The sequence below is a fragment of the Numenius arquata genome, chromosome 12, assembly GCF_964106895.1.
Source record: "Numenius arquata chromosome 12, bNumArq3.hap1.1, whole genome shotgun sequence".
Classification (NCBI taxonomy): Eukaryota; Metazoa; Chordata; class Aves; order Charadriiformes; family Scolopacidae; genus Numenius; species Numenius arquata.
The window spans coordinates 1908811-1928258 of NC_133587.1; the positions used below are offsets into that span (position 1 = coordinate 1908811).

The 19448-nt window shown below is 46.2% G+C and overlaps 1 protein-coding gene across 1 annotated transcript in view; it reads left to right on the plus strand.

Annotated features, from left to right (window-relative positions):
* CDH4 (cadherin 4) overlaps positions 1–19448 on the plus strand; it is a 433033-nt gene that overhangs the window by 342845 nt on the left and 70740 nt on the right. Inside the window, exons 6-7 of the mRNA XM_074157675.1 lie at positions 2380–2524; positions 16408–16580. Coding sequence (XP_074013776.1) covers positions 2380–2524; positions 16408–16580 — 318 coding nt within the window. The remainder of the gene's footprint in view (positions 1–2379; positions 2525–16407; positions 16581–19448) is intronic.

Consider the following 19448-nt stretch of genomic DNA (forward strand, 5'->3'; position numbering starts at 1 on the left):
GAGAAAATTCTTGCAAGCAGGCACAAGAGGGAAAAGAAGAAGAAAAGTTCATTGAAGTCAGGCAAAAAAGGAGCAGGAGAGAGAAGAGGGGTGAGCAGAAAGGACATCAGTAACCACTGCACTGGGGAGCAGAAGAGGAGCAGCTGTGGACACCCCGACACCAGCACAGGGTCTGCTGTGCCATCCTCCTGGCTGCCCAAAAGCCCTTAGTGAGGGCACCGGTGCCTGTGTCCCAGGCAGCGTCCTCCCTCCCATAGCTCAGGGACAAGTGTCCCCTCTGTCCTCAGCCCAGTGCCCATAGGCTGCTGCTGGGCTCGGGATGGAGGTGACACTTGTGCACGTGGCAGGTTCAATGAGATTCCTGCAGTTTTGCTTATTGAATCTTTTTTCCCTTGAGCGCAGGCACTAACGCGCTGGTGGGGACATGTGCTTAGAGGGTGCAACAAGCAGATAGACCTGCATTGCTGAGAAATCCCTTACTCCTGGAGATTTCAAACAAAAGCTATCAAATGTAATTAAAAATTTGCAGGGGGAGAGTCAGATCTGAGGGGGGAGATACCAGCTTCGCTCTCTGCTTTATCTCTGAATGGAACCGTTTCCGCCGCTGGAAATGCAGCAAGTGAGAGCCCAGTTTGAAGATAATAACTTTAATTTTAGCTCCGAATTACTTTTTTTTCAAAGGCAGTCTGACCTCTGACTGGTGAAGTTATTGAATTGGTACATCTGACGTGATGAAGGATAGCTCCACAGGTGGGACTCAAAGCGGTTTGTATGCAGGCAAGAAATGCAGATACTAAGAGCATTCCAAGTCACAAAGTACAAACGGTACATCCTGTATTGGGAGACGAAGCCGAACTTCTTCAGTCTTTAAAGAAAAAGTGCTGCTTAACTTCCTTTAAAGAAAAAATGTTTTTCTCCCAGCTCATTTCACGTGGCAGTTTGTTCTCTTTGCTTGATTAGATGTTAATCCAGCCCACTCTAATAGCGTGCGGTTCCTGTTGTTAAGCTCCTGAACACCGAACATGAAGGAGAAAGTTGCATCAATCACAGCCTGGCCAGGGCGAAGGGCGGAAACCAGCGCTAATGCAATTAGCACATGTATTTGTCATGCGCCAGAGGAGCCGGAGACCTCCTTGGCAGAGGAGCTGGATCCCCGGCAGCAGCCCCGTGGCCCAGGGAGCAGCGGGGAGGGACTGGAGGCCTCCGTCCCTCTGCAGGTACAGGCTGGTGTCCCCTGTCCCCCAGCCCTGGCACCAAGAACCTCCTGGGAAGCCATCATCCGTCCCCCGCCAGCCCTGCGGGATGTCACACGCCGTCGCGGCGGTTCGGCGATGCTCATGGGCGCTGAAAATGAGGAGGGGTGACAAAGGGGACCTGCGGAGCTCCTGCCCGGGCGATGTCTCTGCGCTGGCCACCGTGGGCAGGGCCCGGCAGCCCATTCCCCACTTGCCTGGTTTTTCTCCGCAGCCGACATTCCGCGCACACGCCGCTCGGAGTAGCCATCTGGTCCCTCTAATGAGAAAGCTATCCATTTTTTTCACCTGATTACTGATTGTTCCAGACTATTGTTGATTGCTTTGTTTTATTAATTACTCATTTTGACATGCTGTATCTGTCCCTTTTGTTCAGAAAACAGATGCTCTTGTTTTCGAGCATTATTACTGATGGTTATTGCTAATAAGATAAAGCCGCAGTTCCAGTATAACTGAGGACTTAGCACTGTGGCTCTGGCTATCGTAACGCTTCACCACTGGATGCTTTAGTCAAGCCTGAGAAAAATACTTCATCCGTAGCGCCACCGGGGCTCCCATCATTGGAAGGAAAGGGACTTTTTTTTATGTCTTTTGGTGCATAGAGCAGTGGCATCAGTAGCTGTTGCTCTTCCTGGAGACCGTGATTAAACAAAGAATAAACAATACTAATGTCATTCCGAAATGTCTTCACTTATTAATCCCTGTTGTTGTGGGTATGAAAGGCTGCAGGTTCCCATAAGAAACCCCTCAAGTCAAACTCATTTCCTCACTGTGTTTGGAACTAAGCAAAATTTGCTTTTCAGACAAGGTTCATCACATCATAAAAATTAAAATATAGCTGTCTGTTAGCAATGAAGGAGATAGCATCACTACAGCAGAGTTAGTGTTTCCACTGACAATTGCCATTTTGAAATATTATTTCAATATTATGTTAAGCCTTGAAAAAGTGTCTCTGTGTAGAGTGTGGATGGAAACCACGTCACTGCTTCCTGCTGGAATTAGATACCTGCTCGGTTCAATTCTGAGAAAGTATTTATGAAGTAAGGTCAATTCTTACAAAACATGGTCTCTCGTTCTGCCACAAATCCAATTGCTGATATTATGCTTTCATTGTGCTTATTCCCAGCTCCGGGCTCACGCGGTGGATATGAATGGAAACAAGGTGGAGAATCCTATTGACCTTTACATCTATGTGATTGATATGAATGACAACAGGCCGGAGTTTATAAACCAAGTCTATAACGGATCTGTTGATGAAGGCTCTAAACCAGGTACAGTTGGAAAAAAAGTTTTAAAGTTATCACTAGCATCCGGACATTAATCTGGCGTTGGTGGCTTTGCCTGAAACAGGGAATGTGGGAGAGGTTTGCTGTTACTGGTTCTTTGTTGAAGAGTGATGGAGGGGAGCACACTCCAGCTGGGATCTCCTTCTCTGGGTGCAGGGAACGCACAGACTTGGGTTAGAGGAAACCTAGATCCCGATTCTCCCTTCCTAGAGGTGGAATTTGTAAAAGCAGCAGTTTTGTAGGGTAGTTCTCTGTATTGCTAGTCTCATAGGCTGGTTCCACGTGTACAGGGCTGTTACTCTGACTGCAGAGTAGGGAAAGGCAGCCCGGCAGTGCCCCTCCACTGACCCTGTGCCTGAAATGCTGAGTGTCTGCCTCTTTGATATTTAATCCAGCCATTTGCAAGCTCAATATCTGGCACCCAGTCAGACTCCAGTGAAGTCTCTGTCCCAAAGTGTGAAGAAAATACTTTCTTATTTATGCCCTGATGCAAACCCATTGAAGTGGGAATATTCCCACTGGAATTGCTGGCTCATCCTCCGTCCCCATGGACTTTTCTTGCAGGGGGTGAAATGGGGAAGAGCTCGAAGTAGAATTTCAGAAAATTCATGGGTGAAAAATTAGTGAGGGCATAAGCTGTACGTGGAATACAAGTGATGATTTTTACATGAACTTGTCTATATGCTTTGAAAAATACACTTACAAGGGTCTTTAGTGTCTTCTTTTCAACTATATTGTTGATTTGTTATTTTGGTGTGGTGTAACCGTGCGGTTTCCAATATGGTAGCTTACGGCAGGGTTGTTTTAGCTTATTGCTGAACATAACTAATGGGAGTGTATTCATTCTTTAAGCAGAAATTATATTGGGAAATCTACCACCAGTACTTTTGTAAGTGTCCTGAAATCCGAGTGAGATTTTTCCAAGGCAAATTTTATCCTCGGTTATTTGCCAGCGGAGGGGTTAAATACCGCGTGACTTGGTTTTGTGTCAGCAAACATTTATCATGGCTTCTCTGCTGCCTGAGGTGTCACGGGAAAGTCTCCGGTGGCCACTATTTTTAACAAGGTGATTCGCAGCCGTGATTGATTGTCTCTCAGCAGCGTGAGGAACGGGCGGCTGTGGTGACACGTAGCGGAGACAGAACGTGACATTGGTTTTGAGGAAAGAATAGGTACAGCTCCCTTCCTGATACGCTTTGGGTAGCGACGTCCCGCCTTCACAGTGCCAATCCTGGTCCTGCTCGGCAGAGGGGACGCCAGAAGTCCCTGAGCCGATGGCTCCAGTGACATCTTCCCGCAGGATTTTCCGGCTTTCATTTGAAGGCCGCTTTGGGGCATATCAAGGTTTGAAGATTGATACAACATTTCCATAGTAAATCAAATTTTCTTACATCTTACTCTAGGACAGATCAATATTCAAAGCGTTCCCAACTGCTTTAACTGGCTCTGCTCATTTGTGTGTGAGGAGCAGTAAATTGCATCCTCTTCTTGTCTGAAATCCAGATAAGCCTTTGAGCTATTAAATCAGAATAGGATAACTTTGCCTACAAAATACTTGTGCCTCTGCTTCTACCAGTGATTTTTGGTATTCTGTAGCCCAGGCTGGAGTGCTTGCCTTTAAGGTAGGTAGGTAGAAAGCAATCTGTTTTTATTCAAAAGCAATTACAGTTGTCTTTGATGTTTTGGGTTTGGTTTTTTCCCTCTTCCTGTTTAATGGGTATTCTTTTAAAGGTTTATATTAGTATTGAATTTCTGTTCTTTGCTTTTGTAGAACCTCCTGGGAATTTGGGTAATCGAGGCCCTCGTTCCATGTACTTGGCAATAAATGTGATGTTGTGTCTTTGAGAAAGGGATAGAGAGGTGACGGAGTTCCCGTGGACGTCTGCGTGCTCCTTCTGGGCCTCCACGTTCCATGTCCCTGGTTTGTGCAGGGACAGATCTAGACAGTGCCTTTAGCTAAGTGTAGATCCTGCAGAGATTTGGAAACTTCTTTGTAGTCCAAGGCGCTTCAGACTTATAATTACTAAGGAGGTACCTCACCAGCCATTGCAAGAGAAAAAATATGCGGCCAGAATTCATGATTATTTGTGGCAATGGTTGACAAATGAAGGACATTGCATATCCTTAAGGTAACAGCAAAATGTCTTCAGTATTGATTCAACAGTAAGTTATATATGTATATGCATCTGTAAGTATATACATGCATATGTATGTATATCCATGTATAAAGTACACATTTGCTTCAAGCAAACTAAAAAACCTCCTTGTATGTTACAGAAGTTCAGTATTCATTTTCCTCTGTTCATTGCTCTTGAACTATGCCTGAGGACTGGAAATGCTTCCCTGGATATCCTCTACAATGGTTATTTCTCACATCTTCCATATGCCCATTTAGAATGGCTGTGATTAAAAATGCAGTATTACTCGATTACCGCAGAATCTGCAGCGTTCTTAATAATTTTACACACCTCTTATGAGAAAAATAGCCAGAGTATGAGAGTATCCCAAATAAATGCTGACTCTGAGGGCAGCGAGTGTGAGCAGCCAATGACTCTTTGAAGTCAGTAGGAATTTTGCCCAGACTTTAAAAAAAAAAAAAGAAAGAAAAAAGGGACATATGGAGCTCCAGCTCTACCCATGGAAATTTTGCAGAGCAAGACCATCAAAAATACGTGTTTGAGCCCAGCCTGAGCAGGGCACAGTGACCTTGAGCTGCTGGGAAAGGCCCTGAGAGGCTTTAGGGCATCAGCAGAGCAGATCCCGTTCGGAGGGGACGGGGTCAGGCACGGGGGTGTCCCGGGGTGCGTGGGCGCTGCCGGAGGAGGACATGCCATGAGCTTGGTCGGACAGGGCTTTGAGCAACCTGGTCTGATGGAAGCAACCAGTGACCACTGGGGAAGGCTTTGGTGAGTAGACATTTCATGAGGCTGTTGTTAAATACAAGGGTCCAGGCAGGCAGTTGGCTCCTTGAGTTTTGATGTATCTGTTAACAGCCTTGATTTTTTTAGCTGTGTTGGTGGAGAATCGTGGATTGCTTGGTGGGGACAACAGTACTTTATATCTTATTTGAACATTTTTTCAGGAGCTTGTCCATTGTTTTAGTCTTTACCAGATGAGTAGCTTTGTAGGAGCTGCATGTCAAAGATATGGAGATAAGCAGAAGACACTGTGTAATTTAGCCAGCTCTGGGGTAGATAAAAATTAATTTTTAGCAAATGGTTTCATTGTTTAAGGACAGATAATGCGAGTGACACGCGTCAGCTGTCCTCTGCTCTCTGCTGACTGCTGCACAGCACCACCGCTGGCAGCGAGCAGTGATGCTGGGTTAAACTCATCTCCCACTTCGCGTTACAAGCCCCTCTTTGCTCACAGACCACTCCAGAGACCACGGCAGGGGCTGGAACTACGTGATCTTTAAGGTCCCTTCCACCCAAACCATTCTGTGACGTTACGCAATGCAGCGTGGTCCCCTCTTCGCAGCCGGGATGTGGTGAGTGGGGAGAGCCCCGTGCCTCCTCTCTCACCCCTCGCACTGCTGCAAACCCTGCTGCCACGGCAGGGGACGGAGGACGGCCACCTAAGACCTGACCTACTGGCCCGACAGTGAATAAGCCAAAAGGAGGTGGGTGAACCAAGGAATGGGGATGCGGGAAGGATGTGGACTCCAGCCTGCTGGGCACTTGGCCTCCTGTGGAAGAAGCCGGTTTGCTTTTGCCTAAAATACAAATATCCTTCAACGGGGATTGTCCAAGAGCTGGAAGAGTTGGCAGCAGCGTGAGGAGACTCGTTAGAAACAGTCTGGTGGGTTCCGTGAAGGGGCCTCCCAGACTGCAGAGCTCTCAGACTGCCCGGGTTTCCAAGAGCGAGCTCTCTGCAGTGTGCAAGTCACCTTGAAGCAGGAATAGAAAAGAAATTATCAAGTATTATTAATTATAATAGGTTGTTGTTGCTGGTTAAGATTAAAATAACTTAATTGAAGTAGTGTCCTACTCTGTAGCGTAGTGTTCTTGAAATCAGGAGCTCATTCTTGTGAAGTTCTTCATCGTGTGACCACATGTGTCACAGCCTGGCCCATAGACATCCCCAAACGTGTGCCGGCTCCTAAACTGAATTGCATTTCTTTTGCCTTTTCTGAGACTGCCTGGAAAACATTGCAATGCATTTTTAGTTTATCTAGCCTAAGGTCGTGCTGCTGGACAGTTTACATGTGTCAATGCAGGCCCCTCCGAAAATGCAGAACAGGAATAGTGATGTAGGATTTTCTTTTCCACGAGTTGTTTTGATTTAACGCGCCACCGTTTGAAAGTGTATCTTAAAAGACCGTGTTTTACTGATGTCGAATAATGTTCTGCCTCTTCGAACTTTGCCTCCCTATGAAGAACACAGCCACGTTTTGAAAATGCAGCCACGAGCTGGAGCCGAAATTCCCCGGGTCCCTCTGGCAGCCGCACTCAGCGGGGCTCTCCCGGGCTGCCTTTCAAGCGCTGACGAAGCGGGACGGTGGCAGAGCTCCACTGCCCACCCAAAGCCCACGTCTCCCAGCCCCAAAGCAGGAGGGAGCTGGGCCGTGGGGTGGGTTTTTTCCCCCCCCTAATTGTACAAACAGCAATTAGTGCCCGCCCTGAGCCCACCCCCTGCGCCTCTGGGCTTGCAGCATCCCAGGGGTGTCCCTGGGGAGGGCCGTTTCGAAAGAAATTCTGCAGTTCCCCCCCCCCCCCAAAAAAAAAGTCTTGAAAAGATAGAATGAAAATGCTAAAATGTAGAGAGAAAGGAGAATTTAATCACAGAACAAAAATGTGATGGAGAAAGATTATTTTGGGCGCTGCGGAAGCTTAGTTTTGATATAACCACCATAAAACGTACCTTGCGGTAGGATGTGGTTGTCTCACTCAACTCAAGCGTTTGGTTCTGAAAAGGTCAGTGTGAAATGCTCTGCAGCGACTCGAGTGCTTTGCTCTGGGTTGTATCTATTTTGTTTTAACAGAAAGATTGTCAAAAATTAACACATCTCTCCAAAACAATTTGTTCCTGTCAGACTGGCCTTTTCCGTTCCTGTTCATCCTTTCCACCTCACTAACTCTCGGGATACATCTTGGTCCCTTTCAAGTCAACAGCAGAAGACCAAGTGGCTTCTTTTAAATTAGGCTTCTTTTAAATTAGAGTTTCATCCAGCTTTTCCTTTCTCCTGGTGTTTGGCAGGATCGTTTCCTCCTGCCGCCCTCCCTGGGAGCAGTGTGAGAGAGTGCCGAGTACGGACAGTCCTCCAAAGCAAAGGAGTATTAGTATTTCTTACATAAGAAATGCTGTAATTTAAAATTTCCCTGTTTCCTCCTGATTTCATGGAACTCTGATACAATAATTGTTGATAGCATGCCACGTGAAAAATGAAATAGCTGGGAGCCAAATCTATATGTGGCAAATTGAGTTAAAGAAATCTCATAAAAATAAGCAGTATATAAAAAAACCCAAGGATTTTAAAAGCCGATTATTCTACTACTGTCCCAGTTTGTTTATTTTATTTCTATGCCAGCAGAGATTCCCTCAGAGATTAACACCATGGACTAATGCACAGATGGGGCCAGAAACTTGAAAGTCATATGAATATTAAGAATTTAAATCTTTAGCCTCAGTGATTTGAACAGAAAGCCAATTATGAGGCTGAATTAGTTTTCAAATTAAACTGTAATTTAAGGCTTGTGAAATTAATCTTTTAAGGCATATAGTTGCATTTGTGTGTGTGTGTGTATATATATTCATGTGGAGAATTTGGATTCTGTATTTCTGGCTCCTTCCTCTTTTCCAGCCCGTCAGTACAGTTCGCGAGGAGATGCCTGGTGTCCTGCAGGTGGATCTTCCCATGAAGGGACCGGGTGGGTGTTGCGGGGCGGGAGGGGAGGCAACGAAGGCAGCAGCGCCCGAGATCAGAAAAGAAGATGCTTTGTTTTTAAAAATAAATAGCACACTGAATGAAACCCCTTTCTTCCATTACAAACCATTCCAAGGCACCATAGTGCTGCTCAGAATTAAAACATTCAGTGTTGTTTTACCAGCTTGGTGGTGGATTGGTTTTAGTGCTGGTCATTTAGGAGGGTCCCAGTTCAGCCCAGCCCGTGAGCAGGGTCCTGTGGCTGAGCCCCTGCTGGTGGGGACATGGGGACGTGGCACCAGGAGCCAGGCTGAGCCCGTAGCACTTGGGCTAGAAATAACGCAAGTGCCACATGTTCCAGAGAGACCATGGAAAGAAAAACCTTCAAGTGACAGAGCAGGTCTCACCGGATTCTCCCCGTCGTGCCAGAGCCCTTCTCAGTTTGGTGCGTTGCGTTGGGGTTCACCCCCACCCTGCAGTGCCATCTTCTGCGGCTCGGGGAGGTGCTGCTCTTACTCTCACACTTCATACGCTGTTAAAAATGGCTTTGTCCAACCCGACTCTGTTCTCTCACACATTACACACGGACTCAGGATACGCAATATTCTTTTTTAAGTTCTTTTGCTCAGCCGAGCACAATTTTAAGATAAGAAATTGTTTTTCTGCAGACACATGTGGTGGTGCTTTCCATTCTGTTTCGAGGTGAGTGGTTATGAAATCTGTGCTCTTAATTTCCTTTTCAGAAGCATCCGGTCCCAAGAGCAAGGAAGTGAATTATAGGACTGTAGGTGAGAAAGAAATGCAAATCCCCAGACTGATGATTTTTCTCTGCGGAAAAAATGGCCAAGTTGATAATAAAGAAAAAAAATTCAGAAATCATGGTCTGAGACCACTCTGGACGTGAGTTACAACACTGCAACAGTCCACTCTCTGCCTCCTTTTAACCGGCAGTTACAAATAATATAGTACTATATATATTCCAGTATTTATATTATATTACTTTATATTATCTTACAGTGTATTGTATTGTCAAAATTCAAGGATTGGACTCAGGCCTTGTGGAAGAGGTGTTTGGTCTCAGGTTTTGTGCCGCCGGGTCCCCGTGGTTTTGCTGGTGGCAAATGCCTTCAGGAAAGCGTGAAGCCTGGCTGTGCTTTTTGGCGCCGTTGGGTGGTGTTCAGGATATCTTGTCCCAAGTCACGCTTTCTCCATTTTTTGAATTTGCCTCTGGGGCTCCAGAGGATTCATCTGCAGGAACTCGGCCAAGCTGAGGCTCGGTGATTTACGCCGTCCAAGCTCTTTGCTCAGGGGCTGAGTGCGCTTTTGCCCATCTTGTCGTTTTACTTGTGTAGTTTCTCTGGGGCGCACGGGGTCTCCGTGGGCTGCAGGCTGCTGTGCTGCAGTGATTTCCAAACCTGGCCCTACCCCTCTGTGTGCTGCATCTGGCGCAGTTTCTCTCCTGAGATCCTTACTTCTTTTTTGACAATGAGAAGGTTTTATTTCAGTTCCGGGTGACAGCAGCCTCTTCGAGTGACTCGGTCGTCTCTCCAGACCCGCTTGCTCTCTTTATTCTCATTAGGTTGGCTCTTGCCTTGTTTGAGAGAGTCTGACGTCTCCGCTAATTAGGAAGTGGCATCCTTTATGAATTAGGTTAGCTGCTTGAAAGGTCAAAATTTGCCAGTGATTACAAAACTAATAGTGAAAGAGAATGACAGTAGCTATCAGTTATGACTGAAGGAATATAATTCGGAAGGAAAGTGCTGGTTTTATTTAGTTTTCTATCTAGAGCATGTGGATGCAGTTTAATTTAAGTATATTTGCAATTCATTACATCCGCAGTAGAGTTTCGGGCACTTCTGTCATCTCGATGTCTCGCACACATTCCTGTTTACCGGGATAACTCCGCTCAGCACCTTTGGTGACTCGGCTCCACGTTTTTCATTGGAAACCCTTCACGCTGAGTATGTGAAAGTGCTTCAAATCGCCCATTGAACGCGTTTTATGTTCTCAACTCGAGGATACAGGTTTGTTCCCGCAGACGTTTTAGTGTTTAGCGCCACAGCAAGTGCTGTTCTCACACCCCTGCTCTCTGGCCAGGCAATCTCCCGGCGGAGCTCGGTGCCGCTCAGCGTGTGCCGGGTTCCAGGCAGGGCAGGTAACACCAACTTGGGATCGGTCCGCGGCATCGCAACCCACGGCCCCCCGCCTCCCCGTGTTTGGAATGGAAGTGTATTCTTAGTTTTATCTATCAATTAAAAAGACAAATAGCACAAGCGCTCTTCAGCATGTCTATTGGTAAGAAAGATCCTGTTTTACGTGGGGAAGCTGGATCCAAGTAATCCTGTGGGTAGTTGTGCTCTGAGGACTTGCTGGGGATCCCATCCTACTTCTCATTGTAACTTGGTTTTGACGTCTTTGCTTTTCTAGCGTTCCCGAGACCTTGTTGCAATGGATGAAATCACTTAAAGGGTGAAGTCTTCCTATAATGAGTAGGGACATGAGATTCCCGTCCTCTGTGGGGAAGAAAACTAGTATCAGGAAATGCTTCTGAAGGGAAAATTTTATTTTTAGGAAGTGTTGTAAATTCTACACTGCTTTTCAGTATTTAATCTTCCCATCAACAGTTACTGTCTTCTCTCTATCTAACTTCGGATGCAGAGTATGTACTAAGTGAGCTTTCCAATTTGGGGGGAAAAAAATTAGGAGGAAGGGGAGGTTTCCATTAGTACAAAGCCATTATTAACTTGGGTTAATGAAGATCTAATGTAATGTGGCCATCACTACATGTCTGCACATAATGATTCAGGCCTTTTCTATGGGGGAATGATTAAATTAAGTATCTTGTAGGTCAAAATTAGACTGAGAAGGTTAACCAACCTTTAATGATTCTGCAACCATTTACCAGCCATTAAAAAACATAAACTGTAAGATAAAGCTGAATAGAGAATCAGCATTATCAGTAAAAACTGGCTGAAGTTTTAGCTTTCTCTGTTTATATCCTGAGTAGAAAGAGAGGATTGTGTGTTTTTATAGTGATATGCGGTAGAAAGGGCAAAGTGAAAGGGGTTTTTTTATCTTCTTTTTTTTTTTTATTTGGATTCCTGATAAGTGCCCATTAGCTCTTTCTTTTAACATGCATTAAGTCTAACTAATGGATATCAAACCAGCTTAGAAAAATGGTAATTATAAAGCAATTGTAGCAAAGACTTTGGGAGCACAACTGTGCTAAGATATTGTTTGTATGCCTGAAAACTGTGAGAGCTCGGTCTTTATGGAGAAATGAAGCTGCCTGGATGGGAGAGCAGAGATTGCAGACAACGTGATGGGAATGAGCAGCCCTTGGCGTGCTTTGGGACATGGAAGCGAGAAAGAATTGAGCTGATTCTCAGATTCCAGAGTGATTTGGGGGGGACATTTGTTTACGACTGTCTGCTTATCTGCTTATAAATACCCAGGGCAGCTATCTTTCTTGTTTTGCTTCTTTTTTTGCTTAACATGTACAGATCGAATGAGATATAGTGAACCTAACAAAATGTTTTGCAGTCTTTTACAAGCAGATGCGATTCATTTTAAAATTGATAAAAAAAAACATACAGGTAAAAATTATCTCCTTTTGCTTCCATCCTCCCCAGATTCTGTAAGGCATTATTTTGCCCATCCTGTAGAAAGCTTAATTAATCTAATGGGAATATTTTCCATAAGGAGTGCTTTCAAGCATCTCTCTCATGTGTCTTGTCCATTGTTAGATTGAAAGAAAAATACCTCATTTGACAAAATAACATCTAGGAGATTGCTGTCTCTGGGAAATCAAAGGGAACGCTTTGTGAAGTTGCAGATTCTTGGGGTCTTGCCTTTCATTGATAGATCGTCTTCATCATGCCGTACATCAATTTTAACTCAGGTGATATATGAACTTGGCACATTAGTTAATGAAAGCTAATGCACAGTAATCTTGTCATCACTAGCTGTGCATGATAATTCAATCTGCTGCTCGGAAGAGCTGTTCAACATGCAACAAATTTGATTTAGTATTGACATGATGTACTAGGTTAGGTGTTTTATTTAACACACCATGTGCCTTATTTGATGAGGAATGGTTTTCTTTCAACAGGTTATCTACTCGAGTTAGTAGCCCAGGTGTGTGGTTTAATACAGTTACATCCCACACCGTCTGGACTGGGTATTCGTTAGGGGATGCGCGGCGCAGATTGGGGCAAATTCCCGAGTTTCAGCACTTTATGCATTCATTTAATGTTGTTACTGGGCTTGAGAGCAGGTCCTTCAGAGCAGAAAAATAGAGCTAATGCTTCTCTCACACACTGAAAGCGTAAAGTCCCTCTTGCCCCATTTGTAACCTCCATCGTAGCTCCGTCCCCACTGGCAGGGGCTGACCCAGAAGCGGCACCGTGGGGGTCTGCAGCAGGACATGGAGGGGTTTGCCCATTTTTCTGTTCTGTGGTAACTGCTCCCAGTCTCTGTTTGGGTAGGATATAGGGATTTCAAGGTGAAATACTTTGAATTCCTCAAAATGCACACACACATCCTGCAGACCAGGCTGGGCAGTCTGTACTTGTTTCCCTTAACCCCAAACAATACCAGCCTTGATCCTCGAGTGTGTAAGAACTGCTCAGTCTGCCACTGTGTGTCTGCCTAATTTGTGTAGTAATAGGGGCTGGATATGGGGGTGTATTTCCTTTATTTTAATACAAAGTGTATGAAGATATATCCCCATGCATAGGACATGGAAACATGATATTATTTACTTTTATAGCAGGTAAATTATCCCCAGCCATCTTAGTGTAGGGGAAAGCTTTATATAGCACCCAGAAGACGTTAGACACTGCCGCAGTATATATCCACATCGCTCTACTGAATTCTCTTGTGCACAGATAGATGTTTGTGCCATTCACTGCAGCACAGGGTATCCAGAGGATACGTCTTGCTTAAAAACTGACTAAATATACAGAAAACTGAGTGGAATAGATGGTGATGTAGGTTACACCAGTGCACCCACTGTGAGCGGTCCTGAGGAGTGGTACCCTCCGCTTGGGTAGTGGGAAATGCCGTCACGCTCTTATGCTTTGGCCAGCAGTGCCAGGTGGGAAATGCGAGCACAGGGGAAGGGGAACGGACTGCAGAGAGGAAGGAGTGATGTGCAGGCGGTTTCCAGCAGGCTGTGGTCAGAGAAGCAGCCCCGGGGAGCAGCGGGAGCCGGGGCAGGAAGCGGCTGCCGCAGTTCCATCCTGCGCTGCAGAGTGCTGCAGCCACACAGGGCCCTTTGCAGAGCACGTTTTATTAAGTTACAAGTTGGTAATTAATGCCAAGTTCCTGACTTTATTTTCTCTGTGGCTGAGTTTCATAATGGAAATTAAAGATATGAGATAGGGAGCAGATTGCCTCTTGAAATACAGCTCCCTGGTGCTCGGTTCATGACTTTAGAGATATTTGTCCGGTCCCATCTCCCTTTATGGGGATGTAGGTCAATTGCTGTTGAAATAGTCATTTTTTTTCTAGGGCAGATGTGCTCAGTCCAATGCTACACTGCAGGAAAGAAGGCAGAATTTTGGGAAAAGAGTGAAGGAGACCTATGATGCTCCATCCACAGTATAGGTGCTGTCAGCTCACCAGAGCTGCAGCCTGGTGGGTTCCCTTTACCACCTTGGGAACCCACCATCTCTCACATCCTGGTTCATTTTGGAAACTGCAGTGCAGTCTGAGAGATCCCAGATGGGGAGGGACCACAACTGTGGGGTGCCCTTGTCTGAACCTGGTGGCCTCAATAACTTTCCTTTCTTAGCTGCTTCTTGTGCTAGAAGTGAATCACGAAATACCACCTGGTTTTGGCGAAATGTCCTAAGACTGCACGTCCTAAAATAGATTCTGTTTTCTTCTCCCACTTCTGTTTTCATTAGCCCCAGGTTTTGACATTCTGTTCAGAGATATTTTCAGTATAGAATGCATTAAGATAACATAAATTCCAAATCAAACATCGCATTCTGCATATTTCCTATTTAAATTTCCCCTGTACATTTCCCCTGTACTTATCTAAGGGTTGGCTTCTTTATTTGTACCAGTTGTCTCATAGTAACTGGCTTTGCAAAAGAGCAAAAAAAGAATGCTTGAAGAGAAAGGAGAAGATTCATTGCACGCCCAGCCTTGTTTCAATTCAGAGTTCCTTCCCTCTCCTGAAGTTTATTGATCGGAAAAATGTTAAAGTAGTTGAATAGTTTGTTTTCATTTCACAAATGTGAATCAGGATTATTGCAGAAAGATAGGAGCATATTCATCATTAGAATTTGCTTTACACATTCATTTATTTTTTAATCTATAATTCTTATTGAACTAAGAAAACTCACAGGGATATGTATCACCACAGAGAACAGCAAGAGCCTGATTGAGCCCGATGGAAGGAGATCAGCAAAGCACTTTCCACAGTGCAAAAATGCAAACTTACAAGGCAGCTTCTTGCTAATACTGAGAAATGTTTTCCAAAAGCCGGGGAAGGCACTGGGGGGGCACTGCCTGTGTGCCCAGTGGCTTAAAGACACTTGGCTGGGGTACGGAATATGGGGGTGATGCTGCCAGTGGTAGATCTGCCCATTGAGAGCGTGGGATGTGTCTTTAAGCTCTTGCAAAAGGATGCGAGCTCCGCAGCTCTGCGTTCTCTGACTGGAAGCGCGGTGCCTTTGGGACCAACCGGGGACCTGGGCTCGTTCCGTGGGCCACGGTGCAGCACTGATGCAGCCACGTGTCCTCGAGTTTGCCCGTGGCTCACACCTAACAAAGCAGGCAGAACAAACTCAGCTCTTTTTGTGAAAAAGTGTGTGGCTCCATCTTGAATCAGCTCAGGTTCTTGTTGGGACCACTCTGCAGCTCCTCCAGCGTGGCGGGCTCCTAAGTTGGTTCATCAGCTCAGAGTTCCCGAATGAGCAGTGTCCAAGCATTACCTTCCGTCTTTCCAGTGATACCGTTGGGTTTGGTGGTCACTAAATGCGGTTATGTCTGCTTTCCCTGTCTCTCTTTGCCTCCCGCTCCTCCTTTCGGGTCTCATGTCATTGGATTCATCCACTGTTGCAGATTGCTTTTGGTAAGCAGTGTGCGTTTGCCCTTTTAGTATTCTCTCCTACCGATATCACAAGCGTAAAGCTGGGCCCTATGAGCTCTGGGGGGTCACAGGACCATGCAGCTGCAGGAGTCCATCCAATCAAGTAACATCTTTTACCCTCATAATGATAATTTCCCACTTTAGCAAAACACCCTGCTGCCAAACTCCAGTGCTAATGAGCCTGTCAGCGCATCAGTGCGCTACCAACAGTATCCAGAAAGTAGGGATTGTTTTTTGCAAGGCAAATGAAGACACTGATGATTAGCAAGAAACAAACCAATGATTCAATACATCACTGGCCACACATACCAAATCATTGATCTTCTGTCCTGCTGGGCAGCAGCTGTTCCATTTGCTCTGCAGAAATGGGTTTTTTTTTCTCCAGAAGGGGCTGGAAAGGTGGACGTTTCTCTGAGAACTGGAGGCAGCAGGCAGTTGCTTCCTGCGCTGGCCATGGACGCGTAGATGGGGTCCTTCTGAAGCTGCTGAGAACTCTGGTGGGCTTTCCAGGATTAAACTCTGGAAATACTTTCAAATGCATGTGAATGCAGTGATTGGATGGAAAAAAAAAAATCTCATGTGGGAATCTGTATGAAATTGCAGGACAAAAAATGCTGCCCTAAAAGTTACAATCAGTGAAAGAATTAGAAGTTAATCATAGATATCCTCATATGACTTCTCGCTCGATACCGGTTTTGTGTAATCAGTGTCCTTACAGATCATCTAGTCTCAGCAGTGTTGCTATTTTCATAATCCTCGCCTTGCCTAGCTGGCCGGATTGAAATGGGCTGGCTACGCCAGAGTGTTTCTGAGTAAAACGCATGACCCCGAGTCAATGGGACTGCAATCTGCTCCACGATGAGCTGGCCCTGATATTTCGTCTTCTCTTGTTCCAAGGTACCTACGTGATGACGGTGACGGCGAATGATGCAGACGATAGTACTACAGCCAACGGGATGGTGAGGTACCGAATCGTGACTCAGACCCCGCAGAGCCCATCGCAAAACATGTTCACGATTAACAGCGAGACGGGAGACATTGTCACTGTGGCTGCTGGACTCGACAGAGAGGTGGGTTTAGAAGCCATCCTACCAGGTTTCCCGCTGTTGAGGGTTGCTGACTTGCAAAGCCCAAACCCCGCCTCAAATGCAAAGCCTCTAAAAGTTTGAGTTGTGGTGTGGAGATCGTGGCCTTTGTTTCTGCAGCAGCTGTGGGGCATCGTGCCTTTGATGTGATATTTTTGTCTTAATCCATATCGGTCGATAAAACCCTGGGAGGATCTTCAAACCCATGGAGCTGATATTTTCCCTGCATAAATTTGTACAACTGAAAGATGTAAAAAATACTCCAGGAGGAGCAGGGGGATGAATAAATTGGCATTTGTCCCCCTTCTCTCAGGGGAAAAATAAAGTGCCAGGCATCTATAGCCCTTTCTAGACCTGTTGCTTGGTTCTTTGCACATTATTTGTGGAAGCAGTAACACAGTCCATACTCAACACACTTGGCATGTTTCACGAAGGTATCCTTATGTTGTTTCCAAACTAGGAAAATGTCTCTTCCAGTGGTTTCGGTTTTGTATGAAGCTCTGCCTTTAGTACCTCTTCTTTCTGCTATTTTACAATGTATAGCTTTTCCGAATGCAGAAGCATTCTCTACCTGTGTGAGCTGTACGGTGTGATTCTCCAAGCTCTGCCTTCTCCAGTCGTGAGTATAGCTCAGGGAGAAAGCATTTATATCTCATGCATTAAACAAAAATCGATGTAGCATCAGTGGTGGGTTGGAGTGACTTGGGAAGGAGTGGACGGGGCTGAAGGGACAGAGGGAACTTAAGTTCTGGGATTGTTTCCCATTGGACTGTGCAGTTCATGGAGTGTCATCTGTCCAATGCAACGAGGAGATCTTGATCAGCTTGTAAGTGATGGAAAGGATCGTAGTTCATGGAACAGCCGGCCACAGATAGCATGGCTGTGCAGCAAACACGAAAGTAAGGACTTGGGTAGTCCTAGGCTCAGATGTATGACTTCAGGCAGTCCCCAGAGATAACAAGTCCAGTGATATCCATTTGGAGAGAGCCCAACGTGCTGCATTTCCGAGAGAAGGCACCAGAAACTGGTTTTGTTCTTTCTTTCCCTCCTTTCCCTCATGACGGATGGCAGGGACGGAGCGAGCGGGAGCCCCGTGTGCAGGCTGGTGCATGGACCCCGAACTCAGAGGGGTGAAACCTTACAGCACTTCAGAGATTTTTTTTCCCTTCATCGGGGGAAAAATACCAGCCCCTGCGGCATGTTTTTGGCCCCGCTGCAGAGAGAGCAGAGAGGCATCGCTCTGCCAGGGTTTGTGCCCGTTCCATTCACACGCCCGGGGCTGCGTTTGTGCTTCAGAGCTGCACGGGGGCCGCGGGAGGAATCCCACAGGCAGCTGCCGAGGGCCATAAAAGCACTGGCAGTGGCCCAGCGGCAAGCAGAGCACCTGGGACGGCCGACGGGACCAGCGCAGGGACCCGGCTGCGGCTGGCAACGGCACGGATTTGGGGCTTGCCCGAGGCAGGGGGTGGCACCGACTGAAACGGCTTTCCAAGGAGAAGGTGGGGTGAGCCGAGAGCTTTCCAGACGTGAAGGAGCCTGCTCCTTTCCACCCCACGTGGGCAGACTTTGCGAGCGCAACCCAGGGCAGGTTTGACCTTTCCCTGCTCTTTTTATTTAGAGAAGCAGAAAGTTGGCTGAATCCTAAGCAGGTAGATTATCCTGGGGAATGCTGGAGCCTGCAGCGTGCTTGTAGTCGAAGAGGAGAAACAAGGGCTGTAGAGATTGCTGGCAGCCCTCGGGGGGACAGCAGCACAGTACTCGGAGGAGGGAGCTGAATTCTGGCAGGAAAATGCTGATTTTATGGAAATGACAGAACTATTATTGCCCCCTTGACATCAGTGGGGGCCAGCATTTTAATGTAGGGCTTTACGGGTAGAGAAAGGTCATCGGTTTGTGTTAATTTGAGAGACATAGATTGGGATGGCTTGGTGGGAGAGAGTTTTTAATCTCAGCAAATCAGTTGAAAAAAGAGGCAGGTGATAATTAGGGAGAAAGGGTAAGGCAAAAATGGTCATCTTTTTTCAGGTCTATCTCATTGCGTCTGAAGTATCTTAAAAACTTGTGGGGGAACCGTATGCTGGATGTTAGCTCCTCGGTTGCCCTGAGTCTGGGAAATCAAGGCGAGCTGGCACTTTGTGTATGGAAATCTGGTGCTGAGTGTCCGACAGCTGAGTACCAGGTGGGACAAGGGACACTTGGATCGAGGCAGAACAACCAGCTCCGGGCACGGTCCCGGGGCTGCCCTGAAGCTACGGGACACGCTTATTCCCACCGCGCTCTGCTGCGTTTCAGGGTTACATCTGGAATTGGCAAAAGTTCCTGGTTTATTAACATAAAGTTGTATTAGGTCTAAATTGGAAAATGTGTTTAAGCGCTCCCATAACTGCGCCACAGATTGTTTTTTGTTTTTGTTTGTTTTTCCTGAGATCTTGAGAAAGCTATTAGAGGAGTAAATTTGGTTTTGCTGCTGACATTTTCTTGCTGTTAGGAAAAGGAGCCGAAGAGCAGTATTTGGAATGCAGATTTGTGTAAATTAAAATGTTAACAAATCTGACCTATTCAGCTGAAACTACTACAACCAAGATAAATTCCCTGGATAGCAGTTATTTCTCCAAATGCTTATTGACACATTTATCAGTGCCTGTGACACTACTATGTTAAGCTGTGCTGAATCGGACCCAGGTTTTCATTCTCCGTGGGACCCTTCTACCTTGTTCCTGCAACGCAGAGGCGCCTCCGAGCAGGTGCAAAAGTAGCTGTCAGAGTTACTCCGTGTCTGAGAGACAGATCCACGCTCCAGATCCAGCATTTGTCTTTCAGAGGGGAGAAAAGCCACTTCAAAATCAGTGTTTC